General features: G+C 44.6%; 1 protein-coding gene across 9 annotated transcripts in view; it reads right to left on the bottom strand.

Annotated features, from left to right (window-relative positions):
• KCNK10 (potassium two pore domain channel subfamily K member 10) overlaps nt 1-22,837 on the bottom strand; it is a 138,106-nt gene that overhangs the window by 22,797 nt on the left and 92,472 nt on the right. For all 9 annotated transcript variants that reach the window (XM_082736316.1, XM_082736315.1, XM_082736317.1 and 6 more), the window contains one exon: nt 18,923-19,083. In XM_082736316.1, coding sequence (XP_082592442.1) covers nt 18,923-19,083 — 161 coding nt within the window. The remainder of the gene's footprint in view (nt 1-18,922; nt 19,084-22,837) is intronic.

Consider the following 22,837-nt stretch of genomic DNA (forward strand, 5'->3'; position numbering starts at 1 on the left):
GCCATGTCCTTGAGAAACACTGGAAGAGAGAAGGAGTCTATACTCCCCACAGGAAAGTGAAGAGAGGGGCCTTATCTAAGCCCTCAGGATCCCAGGGACAATTTGCCAACAGCGGCGGTGGCCACCACGAGGACATGGCCTTGTTCCAAGGCGGTAATTGCATCCTGCCTGCTGTCCTGCCACCTCCTCATCCCACAGGACGTGGCCACCCCCTTCCTGAGCAGAAGTGCCGGGGAGCCCCACTGTTGGCAAGCAGCCACTGGCCTTCTCCGTCTTGCCTATAATTCCAGATCTTTTCGCAGCTTACTCGCTAAAGAGAATGAATCGGTTACTGGGGCTCACAGTCTCGTGTCATGCTTCTGTTCTGTCTCCTGGGATGTTCTTCCCCTTTCTACACATGTCAAACTCCTGTTGGCTCCTCAGAACACAATTCCACTTTTGCCTCTCGCAGGAAGCCCTCTCCCTTCTGGCGAGAGTGTCCCATCTCCTCCGGCTGTCTCTGGTCCCGGTGCGTTCCCCAGTCAACCGACCCGCGCGTCCCCCATTTGCTGTCCAACTACATGCTGTCTCCCTGTTCAATACAACGACTCCCTGTCGTTGTATTGAACATGCAGTGTGTCTTTCTACACTTGCTGCCTCTTTGTTAGCACCCAGGGAAAGCAGGAGAGCAGCTACTGAAGGGAAGCTAAAGTACGAACGACATAAAATAAAACTGTTGAGGCACCAAGAGATATACTGTCAGGGTTTTGTCACGTCAGACGCTAGAAGGGGAACATATTACACAGAGACCCAGATGATGGACATACACACACGTCACACGGTACACATTTGCAGGATGAAACTGAATATTAATAGCATGGAACTGTCTCAGTGGGAGAGTCCGGACTATTTGAACATGGCTATTTACACAAGGATAGAAATTATACGCATGTACTCCTGAAGTTACATAGGAGCTCCCTGGATGGCCTTTTCCCCGCCTTACAACCCCATTTAGAGTATAACACTGTAGGAGGTGACTGGAAAATCTGTGAGGTGTTTTTGGTCATCACACCGATCAGAGGGGCCCTCCTGGCCTGCGGCGGGAGGGGGCGAGAAGGTTCAGACACCCTGTCTGTGAGAGCCGGTGCCAGACCAGACAACAATCCCAAATTTTGTGTGAGTTTTGACTATCCCTCTGAGGAAACTTCATGTTTATACTTACCTGACCTGAGAACTTAACTCCCTTTCATGTATAAATATACATACATGCACACGTGTGCACGCAATTTTTTTTCAGCATGATTTCAATATAGGCTTTTATAATTTATTATTTTTTATTATTTTTTATTATTTATCATTATTTTTATAATTTTTATAATTTTATAAGACTGTGACTCCAACCTACATTGCAAAAAGGCTGAACTTTGACTAATTGGAACCCTGCTGTGAATTGTTCTCCCTTCTGGAAAAGGACATCATTGGGAGGGGGACATCCCCTGTGGCATCTTCGTCACTGGGAGGACACACCTGAGCTGACCCACGTCTGGAGCGGAGGAACTCACCGCTCTGGTGGCTCCCAGAGGGTTCATGACCAAGTGTCTATGACTAAAGCATATTATTTTATTCTAAATGGCCTACCTTTTATCTCTCCTTCATATTGGAGCTGGAAAGTAACATTGAAACTGGCAGAATGAGAGGCGTACATCAGTTGCATTCTCCTTGAGGTTCATTTCAGTGTTGTAAATGGACACCAAGGAACACTTGCTATTAAAGAGGGTGTTGGGTATGACGGGGTTGAGAAGCAATGGATGAAAGTCAACTGTACATCGTATTCGAGGTCAACTCGAAGCGTCTGTAGAATTTCACTTATGGGTATTGCCTGATGAGGCAAAAGGCCCTGGTACATAAATACCATATGCCATGCGCAATAAGCAGTGTCAGGGGACAGCTCTCCTACTGGACCACCCTCCCGTCAAAATAATGGCAATTCAGAGGTTAAGCCCAGAACATTTTTTTTTTCCATTGACATTTATTGGTACATGATGCGACCTTTGGTTTCCAGGTCATCTTCCCTACCAAAATGTATGACGATGCTCATTCACTCACTCATCGGGTATGGACTACGGGGTCTCCGGGTGCCAGGCGCTGGGCTGGAGACTATGCTAAGGAGCAGACAGGACAGGGCTCCCCAGAAGCTCTCAGGCTGACGGGGACGGCAGGCATCAAACATGTAACACCAATTCGGGAAGATGAATGTTATTCTGGGGGTGTATAAAGTGCTATGGGAATGCCGGGTGCTGACCTCATTCAAAAGTCAGAAAAAAGGGACACCTGCATGGCTCAGTCAGATAAACATCTGCCTTCAGCTCAGGTCATGATCCTCGGGTCCTGGGATCGTGTCCCACAACGGGCTCCTTGCCCAGCAGAGAGCCTGCCTCCTCCTTCTGCCTGCTGCTCTCCCTGCTTGTGCGCTCTCTCTCTCTCTCTCTTTCTCTGACAAATAAATAAAGAGTCAGAAAACCCTCCCTGAAGAGCTGACATTTACCCTCAAAGCTGGAGGGTGATGGGGACGGTCCAAAGCACCATAAATACCCCATCCCAAGATAAGATCACGGCACATTCAGTGTAGACACAGGCCTTTTGGCTTTCCCCTTCGGGAGCAGAGATATCGCCCCCAAATACAGCCCTCAAGGACCTCACTCCAAGAAATCACGCTGACCGTAGCTTTTTTTTTTTTTTAAATTTTGATACAAGCTTTTCCCAAAATACGGTTAGTCAGTTCACCTTTTTGTTGCTTCCCTAGTACTAAGAGAAGAATTTGAATTCAAGACATTTCTAGAAATATTATTAACACTAAAGGCATGTGATCATTTTTTTAAAAATAGAAAAGGGATAGGAAGCAGTGTGCCCACTCTTCAGGCAGGGCGGCAATCTCATCAGTCCTCAAACTGCCCCCCACAGTGGCTCCCAGAAGCAGGTGTCCATGGTTACGGGGCCATCTGGACAGGTCCTTTTCCTCCTCTTCCCTGGAGAAAAGGCTCCCAAGCCTCTAAAGGAAGGTAAAAGAGAAATGTGCCTCATAGAAATACAGAACCCAAAGCAGCAGAGGCAAGAAGCAAACGGCGATGTCAGAAAAAGGACGAAAGCCAAAGAAAGTGGCCAGACCCCTGCGAGAACGCCATATGGCCTGGATAGGTCTGCGTTTTATTTTAAATGTTGATACTTGCTTTCTTGTTAGCGTTGCTGCCAACTCTGTTTCAGTACTCAGTAAAATTCATTTTTAAAAACATCACACAGAAGCTCTCTGTACTCTATTCTTAAAATCATACATAAATTCCTATCCTTTTTTTAACTGCATGCTATATGGCCCCGTTCCTTGTTCAGACTACACGGCAAAGCGGTGTTAAATTGGAAGGGAAAGTCCTGTTGACTGATCGGAGATGCCCAACACATTTGTTTGTACCTACTCAGCAGGAAGAGGTAACCAGCCTGTTGGGGGGGCGGGGGTGCAGATAAGTAGGCAGCCAAATAAATAGGCTCATGTAGAAGGACTATTGATGTTTCTGTTAAATTCACTACTGCTGGGACACCTGGGGGGCTCAGTCGGTTAAGGTTCCAACTCTTGATCTCAGCTCAGGTCTTAATCTCAAGGTTGTGAGTTCAAGCCTCACACTGGGCTCCATGCTGGGTGTGGAGCCTACTTTAAAAAATAAACAAAACAAAACAAAATAATTCACTTGTGCCAAGGAACAGAAACAACTAACAGAGAGGATCTCACTCCATCTAAACAAAGCCATAGCGGCAAGCACATAGGATCTGAACAGGAGAGACAGGGCGTGGCACAGCAAGCCCATTTTGATATTTGGGGGCCAGGTGTCTTTTGGGAAGAAAGTCTGGGAACATTCTGATGCTTTATTAAAAATATGAACTGGCCCTTGTGTTCAGGGTCTAGGGAAAGCACACACAAGCTGAAAGGCAATCAGCATGTAGCTAAAATAAATTCTTTTTCATTCTTTGACTTTCCTTTTACTGGAATCTACATACGTAATGGGATGTCACGGGTACATCAGCACATATATTTACAGCCTATTAAGTGCACCCAAAGATGCAGAGCTCAGACAGAACAGCAGGGGCACACTCAGAACTTCTGTATTCTTTCTCTGAGTCCTGGTCGAGGCATCTTTTCTTTGTAGGACAATGTCTGATAATGAGCTTTGTCCCAGACCCAAGCCCTCCTGCCTCTCAGATTCCCTCTGTTACTGCTGCTCCCTAAACTCCTCCAGCCCATGCACCTCCAAGCCCATTCCCAAGAAGGGTAGGACTGAGGGGAGCAACAGCAAGCATCTCTTCTGCATTCAGATTTGTGGGGGTGCTGCACAGCCTGTGCGCCCTGGGTGCATGGAAAGGAATCTGGTTCATCTCCCCTTCTCCAGCCAATTCACAATCCCAGTAAGTATTTACTGAAGTATGGATGCCTCCAAAGTGCTTAGTGTTGAGCAGGTACGACAAGGGTACGGGAAAAGAAAAGAAAAGGCATAGAAGTTCTCCATTCAAGGCCTGTATGCTTTTCTTTAAAAGAGCAACCCATCGTTATGCAACATAAGACAGGTGCTGCCCTGAAGGTGTGTGTGATGTCAAACACAAGCTGGAATTCACAAGTCCCTCCTCTGGGCCCCCATCACTAATGAGACACTTGTCCTGACAGGAGCAGCATTTACTGAGCATTGACCACGTATCAGGCAGGCTCTCAGGCATCAACTAAGTAGGAAAAGAGGGAGCTACTACCTTAACCTCATTTTTCAAATAAAGAAATGGGCGCAAAAAAATAGGCACATAGATCAATGGAACAGAATAAAAGACTCCGAAATAAACCCACAGTTATATGGTCAATCAGTCTTCAACAAAGGAGGCAAGAATGTCCAATGGGCAAAGACAGACACTTCAGCAAATGGTGTTGAGAAAACTGCTACCTGCAAAAGAGCGATCCTGGACCACTTTCTGACACCATGCACAAAAATAAACTCAAAATGCATTAAAGACCTAAACGTGAGACCTGACACCATAAAAGTCATAGAGGAGAACACAGGCAGTAATTTCTCTGACATCAGCCACAGCAATATTTTTCTAGGCAGGTCCCCTGAGGCACAGGAAATAAAAGCAAAATTAAACTATTGGGGCTTTATCAAAATAAAAAGCTTCTGCACAGTGAAGACAAAAATCAACAAAGCTGACAGGAAAATAAAAAACAAAACAAAAACCTGAAAGACAACCTATAGAATGGGAGAAGGCATTTGCAAATGACATATCTGATAAAGGGTTAGTATCCAAAATATATAAAGAACTCATAAAAATCAACACCCCAAAAAGAAATAATCTAATTTAAAAATGGGTAGAAGACACGAAGAGACATTTCTCCAAAGAAGACATCCAGAGGGCCAACAGACAGATGAAAAGATGTTCAATATCACTCAGCATCAGGGAAATGCAAATCAAAACCACAGATATCACCTCAGACCTGTCAGAATAGCTAAAATCAACAACATAAGAAACAACAGGTGTGGCGAGGATATGGAGAAATAGGAACCCTCGTGCACTGTTGCTTGGAACGCAAACTGGTACAGACATTATGGAAAATAGTATGGAGGTTCCTTAAAAAATTAAAAAATAGAACTACGATCAAGTAATCACATGATTGGGCATTTACCCAAAAAATACAAAAACACTAACTAAAGGGGAACATGCACCTCTATGTTTATAGCAGTATTATTTACAATAGTCAAATTATGGAAGCAGCCCAAGTGTCCATTGATGAATGGATAAAGAATATGTAATGTGTACATACACAAACACACACACACACACAAACATACACAATGGAATATTATTCAGCCATAAAAGGGAATGAAATCTTGCCAGTTGCAACAATATGGATGGAGCTAGAAGGTACAATGTTAAGCAAAATAAGTCAGAGAAAAACAAATATCACGTGATTTTACTCATATGTGAAATTTAAGAAATAAAGCAAATGAGCAAAGAGAAAAAAACAGACAGAGAGACAAACCAAGAATCAGGCTCTTAACCGTAGAGAGCAAAGGGATGGTTCCTGAGGAGGGGGGCAGATGGGTGACATAGGTGATGGGGATTCAGTAGTACAGTTGCCGTGATGAGCGCCAGGTGTTGCAAGGAAGTGCTGAATCCCTATATTGTATACTTGACACTAATATACTACTATATGTTAACTATACTGGAATTTAAATTAAAAGCTTAATTTTAAAAATTAAAAAAAAAAATTTAAAGAAAAAGGGGCATAGCCCAAGGCACATGGCCAGTAAGTGGTGGATCGGGGCTTAGGCACTGAGGCAGTGGCTCCAGAGGGAGGCTACCTGAGCCCCCATCTCATCATGGACGTCAGTCTTTATCTATGTCTGTTTCTTATCGGGGAAGGAGGGTCTCCTGTGCCTCATCACATACCCCAGTGTTGAGAACCCAGAAGGCATTATTTGATAATGGCTTATTAAAGTGACCCGGGGAGAGGTAGGAAGGAGCAGCCACAATGGGAAGCCGGAGAATGAAACATTGCGAAGCAGATAAAACAGTGTCAGAGCAACAGCAAGGCCAGGTGGACACCGGACGTCCCCAGCATGCAGAGACCCCAGTTGGCCTGGCGTCGGGCCGCCCTCCCTGCCAGCAGCTCTGTTGCAGGGCCGGAGCTGAGGAAGCACAACGGGGAAAAGCACAGGGACGCAGATGGAGCAGAGGGTGGGGAGCTAGGAGGGCAGGTGCAAGAGCGAGATGAGCCACAAGGCACCGCCTCACCTTTATGCCTCCAGCGTGACTGGACGGCATCTGTTGGGGCAGCCAGGACGTGAGGAGGAATCAGCGATTTATCAAATGCTGTCTTTGCAGCCTTTGAAAGTGGAAGAAAAAGAAAAAAAGCAGAAAACAAGTGCTGGCGAGGATGTAGAGAAATTGGAACCTGTGTGCTTTGCTAGTGGGAATGTAAAATTGTGCAGCATTGTGCAAAACAGTCTGGCCGGTCCTCAAATTGTTAAACATAGAATGACCGTATGACCCAGGAATTCCACATCTAGGTCTGGCTCAAAGGAACTGAAAGCAGGGACTCAGAGAGATATTTGCACACTTGTGCTCATAGCGCCATTATTCCCAACAGCCAAAAGGTGAAGCAACCCAAGTGTCCATTGGTGGTTGAACAGATAAACAAAAACCTGGTATATACACAGAATGCAATACCGCTGAGCCTTAAAAAGGATGGAAATTGTGACTTGTGTTACAACATGCAGGACTCCTTAAAGACATGACGCTAATGAAACAAAGCAGTCACTAAAGGACAAGTCCTGCCCAATTCCACTTATAGGAGGTCTCCAGAGTGGTCAAATTCTCAAAGACATAAAATAGAACAGCAGATGCCAGGGGGCTGGGAGAGGGCAGAGTGAGGAGAGAGTGTCAGGATGAGTACAGTGTTTCAGTGTGGAAGGATGAAAAAGTTCTGGAAGTGAGGGGTGGTGATGTTTGCACAACAATGTGAATGTCGTTAATGCCGCTGAACCGTACGTTTTTAAATGGTGAAAATGGTAAATTTCCCACAGGAAAAAAAAATATGCATAAGGAAAAACATTGAAGCAAGGTTCTAAATTATCCCACTAACTCCTGGGGTTACCTTAAATGAGAAGAGAACCTCTTTGAAACAGTGACTATGGCCAGGACAAAAATGTTAATTCCGTGGGGAAACAAACCATCAAACAAAAAACAGAACAACAAGGAATAAGCGCTGATTTGAAAAGCCAGTTTTGCTCAGTCCCTTTGTATTCAACTTTTTTGAGTATAAGAATCCTTTTTAAACATTAGAAAGAAATTCCTCAATACCCAACAATAGAATGTTTTGTGCCCACTGATTGAATTCTTAATGATGATTCCTCTACCGTGTGTTCGAAAAAGGGTAGTATATATACTGAGGTGTACTATTTATTCTGTCTACCAGCCATGTTTGAAGCACAAAAAGTAATTCTCTGATCCTTTAAAATAGCACCTCAGGCCCCTACGAACCCACTGCCCACAGGGTGAGAACTGCCCACAGGGTGAGAACCACAGTTCTGTGCTAGCAAGATCTCAGCAGTGAACTCCCAAGACACGGTGCAAAACCGTTAGGTCAAAAAGGCTGTGATGCACAAATGAAGCTCTTTGCAGAAAATAAAAAGCAAAGCATTTACGCCAGAAAGACAAAGTGTGTTTCCTCTAACAGGAATGCACATGTCCTAGGCTAGACTGAACTCAGCCAGCCCTGCCTTACACAGAGCTCTCAGAACCTGGATGTCTTCTAAACAATCTCCCTTTCCTCAAGCAATGATAAATTTATCAATGACTACTGACATGCAATTGCTTAGAACTCATGTTCGTTGCTGATCTGGTATAAATATGCTGATCATATACCCAGCACTGTGATGGGCAGACTCAGCTCGACAGGGGCGTTTCTCAATTTTAATTTGTTGTAAGCTACACTAGAGTGGGTTATTACTTGCTTGACTCACAGAGGTAGTATAAGGCTAAACGTGAAAAGAAAAAAAGAAAAACACTTTTTTTTTTAACATTGACATATGTAACCAAAAAAGAGAAAAGAGTTCTATAAAAAGGCAAAGGATTATTACTCTATTATATCAGTGCCTTTCAGCGTGACCAAACTAGCCTGTGAAAATTGGTGATGATGGGTGAACATGGGAAATCATCATCCACCTGTTAAGCTGGTTTTATGAGACTAATAAAAAAAAAAGTGAGTCCTAATAAAATTCTTGCATTAAATTCATTAACTCAAAAGTACCTGGAAGCTTTATTTTTTAAAGATTGTATTTATTTATCTGATAGAGACAGAGAGATCACAAGCAGGGAGTAGGGGAGAGGGAGAAGCTGTCTCCCCGCTGAGCAGGGAGCCCAGTGCGGGACTAGATCCCAGGACCCTAAGATCATGACCTGAGCTAAAGGCAGACACTTAACCAACTGAGCCACCCAGGCACCCAGTGCCTGGAAGTTTTAGAAAAAGGTTACCATGTGGTAAATTTAAAGCATCACTGGACTTGCGGTGGCCCCAACATGCAGATATAAAGTGTCTTAATAATAACCCTGAGATTCTAGAAAGTGATCATGTGTTCAATGGGCAAGTCCTAACAGATAATGAATATCCATAAAAATCCTCCCCAGACTTTCCTCCACTGGATGACCATTGAGGAAAAGCTTCTTCTACAACATCTCTTGAGTTTAGGACTGAGTTAAATCCCCACTGAGAATTAAGGTCTTGGTGTCGGTTCCCTCAAACTCCACATTCTTAAAACCATTGAAGCAGAGTGTTGAGACAACCCCATAAAACCAGGAAAAAGAGAGCACTTTTGAGGGCAAGACCAACAGTCTCAGATCACCAAGAGGCTTGGCTTTGAGCTTTGTGTTCCTCTTATCGTCAACACTAAGTGAGTTGTATGAGTGGGCAGTGAGATAAAGAGCAGAGACTGCAGAATATCATCTGCCTGGAAACTTCTCTCTCGCAGGTGGCCCAAGATGAGGCAGCCATTGGGACAGCATAAGCCCCTCTTTTATGAGCTCCTCTCTGCATTAGTCACAAACTAGAAATGAGCAAAGGGGCATTTAAATCCTAGGTGAATGTCCAAGACAAGGTAACAGCAAGAAATAGATGTTTGCTAATAGTTGGGAGATAGCACAGGTGCACAGAGAAGAATCAGAGGCTGTTGTCCAACTCAAAGTATTGACAGATCATATGAGGTTGGAAAACCAAAACCCTTGGAAAGCAGAGAAAGAGAAGGCCAATATTAACTTTTTCTCAACAAGCCATCTTGATCTGTCTCTAGGTCTTACAAAATCTTCCATGGAGACTCTTCTGAACCATCAGATGCCAACCCTACCTTACAAGAGAAAGAAGGAAGGAAGGAGAATGGAAAGACTAAGTCTCTGCATGCACACCGGGGCATGGCCACCTGCTTTGGAATCCTTGCTCTATTGCTTATGGGCTGGGTGACCTTGGGCAGGTCACAGAGCAGTCTAAGCATTTCAATCTCATAAGATTAAGAAGATGATAATGGTCTCTCTGGGAAGGCTGTAGTGCAGATGACTTTGGGTGAAGCTCACAACCCAGGGTCCCGCATACTGTAAACTCTCGAAGCAAATTAGTAACTCATCTCTAGACTTCACTACGGAAGTGCCATAATACTCAGTCTGACCTCGACTAAATCCTACTGGCCAAATGACAAATCCAAGACTCTCTACAAAGGTCCTACACATAGGAGTTCACAAGTGATTGGCCATCCCTAAGTAACAATCAGATTCCCAGAAGCTACCTGCGATTAAAGCTTACCAGAGAGAGAAAGACTTTGTTAAAGCTGCCCTAAAAATGTTTAAATGTTAAATACTATGTGGGTAGTATTTTACATAGTTATATTTTAGGCAGAGTTCGAGAGCTTTAATGTTTATAGAAAAGAGTAAAACGCATTTTAAAAGCCATTAAAGCCTACAGTGATCTCAGATGGTAACAGGAAACACCAAACAGACACCAGTGAGCTCCCAAAGATGAACCAAATGAGAGGAAGAATCACACATTTGATTGGTCCTTACGGGGTCAGCTAACATCAGTGCTGAGATGGTTTGCCTGCTAAAAAATGCCAGCCAGAACAATCACTGTATGTATATCATCAGGGTCAGGCCCCAGGCATTTTCCTTCATCGGGGAGAAATGATCTTATGCCCAGAGAATAACATTTCTAAAGCTCTCTTTAAAGACCCATGTGAGAGAGGAGAGCTCTGGGCAGGAACGGCACCAACGCTGAAGAAGCAGTTAAGACCACTGGTAGGGACCCTGAAATCAAGTGGAAGATTTAGCCAGGGGAGCTGGGCCTGCATCTTGGGACCTGTGAGGCAACTGACCCCTCACATTTCAGCAGAGCTATGGCTTAACTGGGCCAATTTTGCCCCAAGGGGACATTTATTAATGTACGGAGAGGGTTTTGGTTGTCATAACTGGGGGCACTCATGGCCCCAGCATCTAGGAATGGAAGCCAGAGATGCCACCAGACATTGTACAATGCACAGTGCAGGGCTCATGAAAATAATCCAGTCCCAAGTGTCAATCATGCCAAGGCTGAGCAACCTTGACTTACAGGAAGAGAGAAAAGAGGGGGTCATTCATGGATTCACAGTCTGTCATTAACAGATGTTTGTAAGTGGGGTACCCGGGTGGCTCAGTCGGTTAAGCAGCTGCCCTCCAGTCAAGTCATGATCTCAGGGGCCTGGGATCGAGTCCCACATCGGGCTCTCTGCTCAGCAGGGAGTCTACCTATCCCTCTCCATTTGCCTCTCCCCCTGTTCGTGCTCTCTCTCTCTCTCTCTTTCTCTCTCTCTCAAATAAAGAAATAAAGTCTTAAAAGAAAAAAAAAAACAGATGTTGTGCAGTCTGGTTTATGAATGTCATTTATGGATTTGTCTCAAGTTCACATCCATGCTTATCATTAAAGCCAGACAATATCCTTAAACTAATTTAGAAGAGGCCTGCTTGATAAAGCTTTAAAAATATTTACCTTCCAGTCCCTGAGGGAAAGTAAGAAAGCAATTGTTCACATTAAAACCAGGATCTTCTCTCTGATCAAAATAAACCCACACGATCCACGTAGCATGAATTCCACTGAGTTATGTGTCAGGAATTTTCAATACAGTATACACCAGTGTAGGTGTGATACAGAGGCAAACAGACACGTACACGTATGTGCACACACACATATACACACACACACTCACACTTGGGCACTTTCAGCCCACCACCTCGTCCTCCCCCCGCCCCTTTAGGCTGGTGTGCATAACTAATACTGGATGAATGTCTCCACTACTGTAGAACCAGAAATTGTAGCTGAACCCACAGAGCTGAAAAGAATACCCAGTTTCCAAAACAAGAGCTTTTCTCTTCTTGAAATGACAGTTCTTTCGAGTTAAGCCCGTTGCCCCCGGGGGCTAGCTCAAAGAACACTTGCAAGTAACAGAAGGCTCCTGCCATGTGTGCCCTTCAGAGTCCTTCCCTGACTCATGCCAGGCACATGGCAAGGACCCCCAGCAGTCCTTGGCTTCCACCACCAGCCCCTGCCTGCAATCCAAAGTGATTGATTAGCCCACTAATTGAACATCTTTAGCAGATTGAGACTGTCATCACCCCATCTTAAGCATCTCACAGCCTCTAAAGTCCCCAAACAATCATGGCACTGATAAGCCTAGGGTAATGTGTTATTTATCAGCTACACCAAAGCTCCTTTGGTTCCAAATAAACATTTCTGCTATAACCATGGGGGGTAAGAGGCCAAAGAAGAAAAAGGGTGTCTCTTGGTTTTAAAGGTAATATCAAAAAAGCTTGCTGTTCAGCCAGATAAAGAGAGGCAGCTGCTTCCCACCAGAGGCCAAAGTCCAGCTCAGAGCAAGAAAATGGGATCCAGTCCCAAATCTGACCAGGTTTCCTATACCATCCTATCAGGTGATACTCAGCCTGGCCCAGCAGAGCCAGCCCACAGCAGGGAGAGGGAGAAGCTTCCCGCTTCCAAAATCTGCTTCAGAACCCAAGGCCAGCCTTATTTAAAATCCCAAATAATTATCTTCCTTGCTAACTGCCCAGATTTCCCTCTGGAAACCCAGGAAGAATTATTTTTACTTTATGTTCTAAAAATACTTATAAATCATCTCCATAAGTTAGCACGACATGCTCAAAAATCTTACACTCTACGTTGGTTTCCTAGCATGGATTAACATATTTGACAGTAAATATTTTTGGCCCACCTGGAAGAGGTTAAGGCAGGATTACTGGCTCAAGTCCAGGGTATACCCCCAACTCACTATGTGGATCTAGGCACGTCATTTAACTAATCATGGGCTCCATTTCTCAGATGTGAAATGAGCCTCACAGAGTAGTGTTCCCCAAAGAGTGATCCAAAGGTCAACTGCACCTAAATTTTAAGGATGCTTATCACCCTAGAGTGGGGCACACAGGTAATCCTGGACATCACTTGTACTCACGCATTTTCTCATCCTGGAAATCACTTCCTGGAGCTCAAACAATGCATTCCAGGCCCCCTTTGTGGTTGGGTGGGGCTGATTGATTAGTTGGAGCCAATGGGCCAAAAGACAGAAGCTCCTAAGGGCCAGGGTGCAATGCCCAGCTCTCTTCTTCAGCCTGGTGGGTTCCCAGGGTTACAGCAGCTCTTGCAAGAGTAGAAGAAAGATAGGATTGTTGGATACCCCAGCATAAGTTAGTCTTCCCTGACAGATTCAAGGATCCCAAAGACCACCTGAGTTATGACAAGGAGGGACAAGAGCTTCCCTATGAGTGGTCTGTGCAGCTAGTAGTTGACTGGCACCTGACCCAGATGCTGTCATTTGTTTACCCCAACTTCTTCTTTGCTACCAGAATTCTCATTTTGTTCCTCATGGCAAGGTAGTCAGCCCCAGGAGATGAAGATGATTCCTCTGTGCCAAGGGTTCTGAAACTTTAGCAGGCATCAGAATCACCCATAAAGCTTGGTAGACACAGATTGCTGGACCCCAATTTTGGTAAGAATTTTCATTTCTAACAAGTTCCAGGAGAATACTGATGCTGATGGTCCAGGGAACCAGACTTTAAGAACCACGGGTCTCAATCAATGGATCCCATGCTTCTCTGTCAGATACGTACTTTCTTAACTTCCCTTGTAGGTGGGAATGGTCATACGACCCAGTCCTGGTCAGTGAGACAGAGGGAAGTCTGCAGGGGAACTTCTAGGGAAGATTTTTCTCCCATAAAAGGAGACATTTGTCTTGCCTTAAATGTGGCTGAGTGAAAACATGATATTTAGTCCTGAGGCAGCCATCTTGCAAACCATGTTGAAAAGATAATATGCCAAGGACAGCAGAGCAGAAAGAGAGAACAAAACATGGGTAAACTCATGTGGAGTTGTGATTCATAACAGGAAACAAACATTTGGTCTTCCTCCCATGACTGGCACAAAGGTCCTAAAACCCTTGGAATTTCCTGTGATGACAGTGACAAAGGTGTTTTTTGTTACATCAATGACATTTGGATCACCTAGGAATGGAGGCTGGTTGCCAGTGGAACCAACCAGAAATAGACATTTGAAACTTTCAATCCCACCCCCTGATTCTGAGGAGTGGGAAGGGTCTGAAGGTTGAATCAATCACTAATGGCCAATGATTGAATCAATCATGCCTTGGTAGTAAAGCCTCCATAAAAACCCAAAAGGAGGCAATTCTAGGAGCTTCCAGACTGGTGAACAAGAAAGTGTCTATGTGCTACTGTGTCAGGCCTCAACTTCCACAGGGACAGAGGCTCCTTTATTCGGGACCTCTCTACGCATGTTCTCATCTGGCTGTTGACTTAGATCCTTTGCAATCCTTTGAAACAAACTTGTAATCTAGTGAGTACACTGGTTTCCTGAGTTCTGTGAGCCACTGTAGCAGATTTATTGAACCCAAGGAAAGGACTGTGGGAATCTGCGATGGACAGCCATGTAGTCAGAAGCACAGGGAACAACCTGGACTCTTGCCTGGCATCTGAAGTGAAGGACTGAGCCCTTAACCTATGGGATCTGTTGTTACCTCCAGGTAGATAGAGTCAGAATTCAGTTGAACTGTAAGACAACCAGGTGGTATCAAAGAATTGCTTGGTGGTGTAGGGGGAAAAGTCTGCACATCAGAAATGGTACAACGATCCTCAACTTCTCACTGCACCAAACCGGAAACAACCTTCCTCCAGGCTTCTCACTATGCAAGATAAGTAAGTGTTGAACTTTAACTCATGGTTAATCAGTGTTGGGGCAATGTCTATCTTCCTGAACTCGTGTTCCACGTGAAAGGACCTCAGCCAGAGGAACATTCTGGTGGCTCAGTCAGACAAGTGACTTACAGGTGGCCTTGGTGGAAGGGACTGAGCTCCTTCACCTCAGTGCCCTTCTTCTCCCATCTGAAACCATCTGCTACAGAGAGGTATACTTTGATTTTCTCTCTATGATTTAGCAAGGTTACTGGGGCTGACCCTGCTCTCATTGATGGGGCCTGGGCTGCCGATGACTAGAAGAGATGGAATTTCTAAAATGGCCCATAAAAATATCCCACCCTCATCCCCGGGACCTCTGCTGTGATGAGCTACCATTCCCATAACTATGATATACTATATGGCATGGTTGACCTTAAGATAGGAAAATTATCCACATAAGCCTGATCAAATCACAGGAGCCTTAAAAGCAGGGCACTTTCTCAGGTTGGTGGCAGAGAGACAAAGGGAAGTCAGAGAGATACAAAACACCAGAAGAATCCCATGTTCACTTTAAAGATGGAGGGGCCATGTGCCAAGGAATTTAGACATCTCACAGAAACTGAGAATGGGTGGCCTCCGCCTGACAGCCAGCAAGGACACAGGAATCTCAGTCCCACGACCACTGGCAACTGATTTTTGCCAAAATGTGAATGAGAGTGGAAGCAGATTCTTCCCCAGATCCAGAGCCCAACCGAGCCAACACCTTCATTTCAGCCCCATGCTCTGCTGAGCCCAGCACCCAGCCAAGCCCGCCTGGACTTCTGACCTACAGCACTGTGTTACGATAAATGGGTGTTGTTTAAAGCTTCTGCACTTGTGATCATCTGTTACACATCCAGAGAAAACTAATACAGCAGGGAAGTCCTTCTGATTCAAGGTGAAGTGGTTAATAAGTCTCTTTGGCATCAGAACCAAAGCTATAGGACAGCTCAGTCTGTTCAGGGTCTGCCTTGGGCTCAGGTTGTGATCTCCAGGTCCTGGGATGGAGCCTCATGTCGGGCTCCCCACTCAGCAGGGAGTCTGCTTCTCCCTCTCTCTCTGTACCTCCGCTTATGTTCTCCTTCTCTCTTAAATGAATAAATAAAATCTTAAAAAAAAAAAAAAAAGCTATATCCTCCGATCATCTTACCAGCAATAAAGCCGACTTCTTAAACTTCATCTGACTCCCCCATTTTTCAATTATTTCTGATTTCAGAAGAAAAAAAAAGAAGGGGAAAAAAGATTTTATTTATTCATCTGATATAAACCCCAGTAGGTGGGTATTGTATTACTCTGCAGCCAAAAGCATTCCTAAATAATACATTAACCTCCAGCAACTCTTTAAAATGAGGCTCAGACCTGGGATAAGGGAGAAGGACCCAAATCATGTCACCTCAGAACACAGGCACCCAGAAGGCTTATTTTATATTTTATCTTTACTCCACTAAAAATCGTCTCTTCCCTATAGCTGAGAGAAAACACAGCAGATGAAGAAAAAGACTTAATCCTTAAATGGATGGGGGGGGGGATGTATCTTCCCCACAGGAACTAAAATTCCACAACCTCCAATTTCAACGAAGTTTATAAAATTTTTCAAAATGTTCAGTTTTCAAGTAATCATCTAAGAGTAGCTGGCCTTTGAGATGTCATTTAAATGAATGGCAAAGCGCTCTGAGATTTTCCACCAAAACTACAGGCAGCCAGCGAAGTGCAGATGGGTTGTTTGTGTATTCAGGAAGCACGCTTCTCCTCCTCCTGGAACTCAGTCACCCCTTCCAACAGCACCCTCCTCCGATGTTCTGCAAATGCATACATCGCGGGCTGCCAATTCCATAACACACTGCGGTTTCCTTCCTAAAAGACTCCCAGTCTTTGATGGCACTGCAAGGAACTGAGTGCCATCAGCATAAAAACGAAATGCAGGGTTTTTAAGGCTCTGTCCCAGAGTCCTTCGAACCACCCATCTGAGAAGCAACTTTAAGGGAAGGAGACTTATACTCTCTACTTGTAGTTTGAAATTCATTAGGGGAAACTAGTCCCCCAATTCAGTAGCAGATGTGGTCACAATGATGGCAATCTCTTCCTTCATTTAGAATATAGTAACTAATTTTTTTTTTCTAAATGGGGAATTTCAAAAGCTTTTAGTGCAATCCTTTCTTTCTACAAATAAGGAAACTTAGATCTAGAGAAGCTACATAAAAATAAAAATGCCGGGTCAGTCATTTCTCCATTTGAATCCTGTTCTGAGTGTTCTATCCACCAGACTCCTATCTAACTTGGAGGGCCGTGAGGCCCTGGCTAACAGAGCACCTCCGAGAAGCTCAAAACAGCTCCTGGAGATGGGTTTGGAGATGGAGACTTGCCATGTCTGGTTTAGGGAGACCTGAACATTTGAGAAGCAGAAAAGCTGAGCCTTGACGGTTTCCATGGTGACCACTGAGCCCAAGTCTATGCTCTAATGAGCCAGCTGGCCAGCCAGCACCTGGGAGCAAAGGTGTGGGACATTCCAGGAATATCCACGCACAACTGAGCTCCTCAGAGGAAATCAAATGGGAGGCTAGGCTGCTAGTAAGGGCTTCTTTGGGGACACATAGACACAGCAGATCTCAACTCATGTGTCTTCCATACATCATTCCACGCAATCATCACCAAAATCTTCTAAAGTAGATTTGAATTCTATCCTCCTCTTTCTCACCGATGAGTAAACTGAGGTCGCTCACCCAGGATCACTGAGCTCATTAAAGATAGCTCTAAGCTAGTTCTCCTGCCCCATTCCTCTGCTCTCTCAAACCTGAAACTGTTCACCTGCGGAGCGCCCCTGTCTTTTTCTGAAGAGAAGTCATATTCTTGTCTCCGAGAGAAAAACAAGTGCGGTGTTAGAGCTCACCACTGATCTATCTTTACCCATCATTGCTAGATTCCAAAATGGTCTCAAATAGTCACTTTTAAATATTAAGTCATCATCAGAAACAATTCCCTGAAGAAGGTTTGAAAGACTCGAGAACTAGGTCAGTAACGAAAAAGAAAGCAAAAATGATGCTACGCCTGAGCCAAACAAGTTTCCTGTGAGATCATACAGATAAGTGTTAGTTAAAGGGCATTGAGCAAAAAAAAAAAAAAAAAAAAGGCATTGAGAAGCCCAAGCCAATGGCATCTTCTCCAAAAACACATCACTGAGGCCAGGAATGCCATCTTTAGTAAATAAATTCCTTGAGTTGAGTTGAGTTTTTGTCCCTTGTTTAAAGGTAAGTGTTCCCAGAAAGAAAAAACCCACTAAGATAATGGCAATCATCAACACCTTAGTATAAGTTAGTACATGCTACTACTGAGAGAGCACTCAGAAATGAGATGACAGAGAGGGTGGGGCCATGAAGAGACAGATAAAAAGCATGATGGCAGAATCTGGAAAAGGCAGGCTCTGGAAGAGGTCTTAGAAGCCAGGATCAGCCTAAAGATACCAGACCTAGAAATAAAAAGGAGTGAAGAGTTTCCAATAACAAAACAAATGGATTTACTTCTTTACGTCATTGCCAATACACTTAGCAAACTATCTTCCCTCTTTAAGATGGAACTGAGTACGCCTCCCGTCTTCAGAAAACCTCATTTGGGACCACCTATACTTAACCCTCTTGTGTTGTGATTCCAGAAATACCACTGTAAAGAAGGAAACTGCTAAAGAGAAGGGAGTTTAGGCACAGTACTTGTGACTACCATAGGCCAAAACAGAAAATACGATTATGACATAAACTCTTCCATTAAAAGTGACAATGAAAAGAATAAATGAAACAAGGTGGGATCGGGAGGGAGACAAACCATAAGAGACTTAATCTCACAAACCAAACTGAGGGTTGCTGGGGGGAGGAGTAGGGAGAGGGGGTGAGATTATGGACATTGGGGAGGGTATGTGCTGTGAAGTGTGTAAACCTGGGGATTCACAGACCTGTACCCCTGGGGTTAATAACACATTCTATGTTAATAAAAAAAATTTAAAAATATTTTTTAAAAAAGTGACAATGATATGATAACACCCTAATCATTCATTCTAGATCCCGTCGGGCTAAAAAGCCAGTTGGATTGCAGAGGTGAGGGTTTAAATAGATGTGGTACTCACTCGAAAGACCTTCTCCACTCTTGCAATGCTCTTCCCAAAGATGGTTCCAAGTTGGTCTCCAATTCCAGCCAATAAGAAACCAAAGAGCGGAATTCCAAAGATGGCATATAAAATACAAAAGATTTTGCCTCCTTCAGTGCTTGGAGCAATATTCCCATACCCTGGTGAGAAACAGTAAAAAGAGAGAGAGAGAGAGTGGTGAGGTGGCCAAGAAATGAAAGAGCTGAATCAAAGAATCCACAGATTTCTTAAAGGGTTTCTATGCAATCCCGCTGCACAAGCTTCAGAGAGAGGAGCATCATCAAAAATCTAACATTCAGGGGACGCCTGGGTGGCTCAGTGGGTTTAATGTCTGCCTTCAGCTCCGGTCATGATCCAAGGGACCTAGCATCGAGCCCCGCATCAGGCTCCCTGCTCAGCGGGAAGCCTGCTTCTCCCTCTCCTACTCCCCCTGCTTGTTCCCTCTCTCACTGTGTCTCTCTCTGTCAAATAAATAAAACAGTTTTTTTAAAAAATCTAACATTCAAAACATTACTTCTTTTCCTTCTCTCCCTGGAAAGAGTTATAAGGAGATCCAGCCTTCCTGGATCTTACTGTGTTTCATTAGATTACATTGTAGGAAATTCACAGTCACCTAGAATTGCACTGCTAGTGAAAAGCAGTATCTTCCATTTCAGAAACACCAAATACCTTGGACATATGTGTTCAGGGAGATGTGAAGGTCCAAGGAGGCCTCACCGTGGCCCTTTCTAGATTGGAAAAGAGCTTCTCCTTTAGTCTCTTCCCACAAGCCTTCCCTCCACTTGACAGACTGGCTGTCTTCCACATTGGGCTCTCTAGGCTGATGGGTGCTCTGCATTGGGCAGGGTATGTGGTCTAGCACAAATGCAGAAAGGACCCAGGGATCATATAGCTCTATCCTGAGAAGCCTGAAAACAGCAGAGCAGCGAAGGAAGCTCGTGCCTCTTCCCGCACTGACAGTGATGTTTAGCTCTACTTGACTCTTTTTTTCTTGACTGGGAACTCTGCTTCGTGTCTGGGTCCTGCCTCTCCTCCCACTCACTTCTTTCATCAAGGGCTATTAGGTGCTAAAGACATGTTTATTAATGGGATGGGTGTTTGAATATAAAAGAATCTTTTTATAGCCATGTCTACAATATGTATTTCAAATACTGCTTGAAAACACCAACATCTGCATTCTTAAGAATTCTGCAGTTATGTAAGTAAATTCTGTATAGTGAGTACTGGGCTTCCTCTGTGTGAATGGGGCTAAGGGAAGTAGTACTGAAGGGGAAAGGCTATGGTATTGGCATGAGTTATAGAGAGATGAGAATCTAAATTTCTCAATATTGAGTTTCATGCCAATGAATATTGCCGATGAATATTGCAGTATTATGCTAACTACCATCTGGAGAGTCACCCAACAGTTCTCCCCTATTAGGGTAACTCAGGTGGGGCCTGTTTCCAAATCCATGTGATGGGTGAGTTACTGGGTTCATGGTTGCAAGCAGCTAGGCTTGCGGCACGTTGGCCAAGGCCAATGTTGATGCTGCCCATCCTGCATCTCCTACAAGCCTCGGGAACTCGCTGCAGCCGTCTGCTTTTGGGTGGTGAGTCACCTGGCTATTTTCCTTTTCAATTTTCTTGTCAGAATCATTCAAACCTTTTATCATGAAATTATCTAAATTACAGTTTTCATTTCTCAGATGAGTGTTCAGGCAAGCCTTCCTCCTCTTGCATTCCTTTTACTCAGCACCGTTTTCATTTAACTGTGCAAAAAAGGCTCTTGGAACTTTTTTCGGGTGCTTTCAGGAATATGGACAAAACCATTTTTCTAAGTGTTGCCCAGGGAATAAAGGTGCCTACACAGCTTCCCTTCACACAGGTCAATGGGGATCTGCGGAAACATCTCTGACTCTTGCTTGACTGTCTCCGATCTGTCGGAAATCAGTCAGGGAAGTAGGTTTTCTTCTGATCGCTGTCAGGGAAGGTAGTTTTCTTCCCTCTCAGTATCTCAGAAGGAAACATGCGTAGACAGCACAGGCAAACAAAGTGAAGCTTTGAGCCTGCTGAATAGGCGTCTCGTTAACCCCGACAAGGAAGTGTGCACACTTTCCCCAGCTTTTGGTGAGGATCTGCCCCTCTGCCTGGGTCAGGACTGTGTTCAGGGAACTTGCTGGTAGCGTCCAAAGAGCATGACAAAGGAGAGAGAAGACAGAGGGTCCGGATCCAATTCTACCTCACTGCACCTGGTTGTCCCCAGAGTCTCTTAACCTCCACAAACCCCGGTGTCAGAGGGGTTTGAGGATCATGTGGAAAAATCAGTGAGCTGTAAAGTACCGTATGAATGCAAAGTAGTAGTATTACTCATAGTATTATTACTACAATTGACTCCTTATTTACTCAGTGTTTCACAGACTAGAACACTATGTTAAAGTTATAACAAAGATCTTGGGTAAGGACACCAGTAAGTAAAATCCGCTAATACTCAAATAAGTCTTTTTTTTTTAAGATTTTATTTATTTATTTGACAGACAGAGATCACAAGTAGGCAGAGATGCAGGCAGAGAGAGAGAGGAGGAAGCAGGCTCCCTGCTGAGCAGAGAGCCTGATGTGGGGCTCGAGCCCAGGACTCTGGGATCATGACCTGAGCCAAAGGCAGAGGCTTTAACCCACTGAGCCACCCAGGCGCCCCTCAAATAAGTCTTTAAATATATTCAAGGCCATCACTTCATACTGGGCATAAGGTAATTGCCATTCTTAAGTAACACTGTGTTTGTGCATTGTGTGTGTGTACATGTGTGTGTACGTGTGTGTGTGTGTGTGTGTGTGTCTTGTCTCTGAGGAACTATATGGGCAAGCTGTCCCAGGGGAACCCTCAACCCTGTTGTTCCAGACTTTTAACACTTTGAGGCTTTGCTCTGAGACAATGGGAAGGCCACATTCCTGGATATTTGGCTTTACTTTACTGAGCCTATAAGACTGCTCTGCTCCTCCACGCAGGATCCTTGGCAGAACCTTGAAGGAGGGGTGACAGTTATATAGACTGGAGACTGGAGACTGGACAGCTTCCTGTTCTGACACTCCCACTTCCTGACTCTCAGATCTTGAGGATTTCCTTAACCTTTCTGCCTCACTTTCCTCCTCTGACATGGGGCTGTTGACAGCACAGCTATTAAAGATGAAAAGAGGGGCACCTGGGTGGCTCAGTCAGTTAGGCACCGACTCTTGGTTTCAGCTCAGGTCTTGATCTCAGGGTCACGGGATCAAACCCCATGGCAGACTCTGCACTCAGCAGGGAGTCTGCTTGGGATTCTCTCTCTTCCTCTCTCTACCCCTCCCCCTAAAAAAAAAAATAAATAAATCTTTAAAAAAAAAAAAAGATGAAAAGGCTTACATGTGAAGTATAAGTTACCTGTGGAGATTAAATACATATAAATTATGACACAAAGTAAGCACTCAGTAAGTATTAGCCGTGATCATCTTGCCCGGGGTTTTGTGTAGGAAGAAATCACTTCTGAGTAATATGTTTCCGGGAAAACTAAGCCCCAGGAGAAAACAGATGGTTGGTTCCTGTTTTCCCTCCAGAAACTGCACGGTTCTCCCACAGTGCCAGGCCAAGGGACAGAATGTCTGTACCGCCAATGGGGCTGGCTCAGTGAGTTGGATGGTCCCCCTGCTGCATTTGGGGTGTGGGAATCTCTCGGCACAGCTAGGGGCAGCAACATCTGGGAAATGAGATGGGATGACATGGAGGCAAGAGAGGCGGCTGGCCAGAGAGAACTAGCCCAGAACAGTAGAACTGGCTGTAAGGAAAGCAAAAGAAGTCCAAACAGTGACTTTTGGTAGGAGAGAACCAACCCAGCAAAGACTGTCTGTTAAGAATGAGAAGGACCAGGGCAGGCCTTGGCTCTG

The sequence above is a fragment of the Mustela nivalis genome (genome assembly GCF_964662115.1).
Source record: "Mustela nivalis genome assembly, chromosome: 6".
NCBI lineage: Eukaryota > Metazoa > Chordata > Mammalia > Carnivora > Mustelidae > Mustela > Mustela nivalis.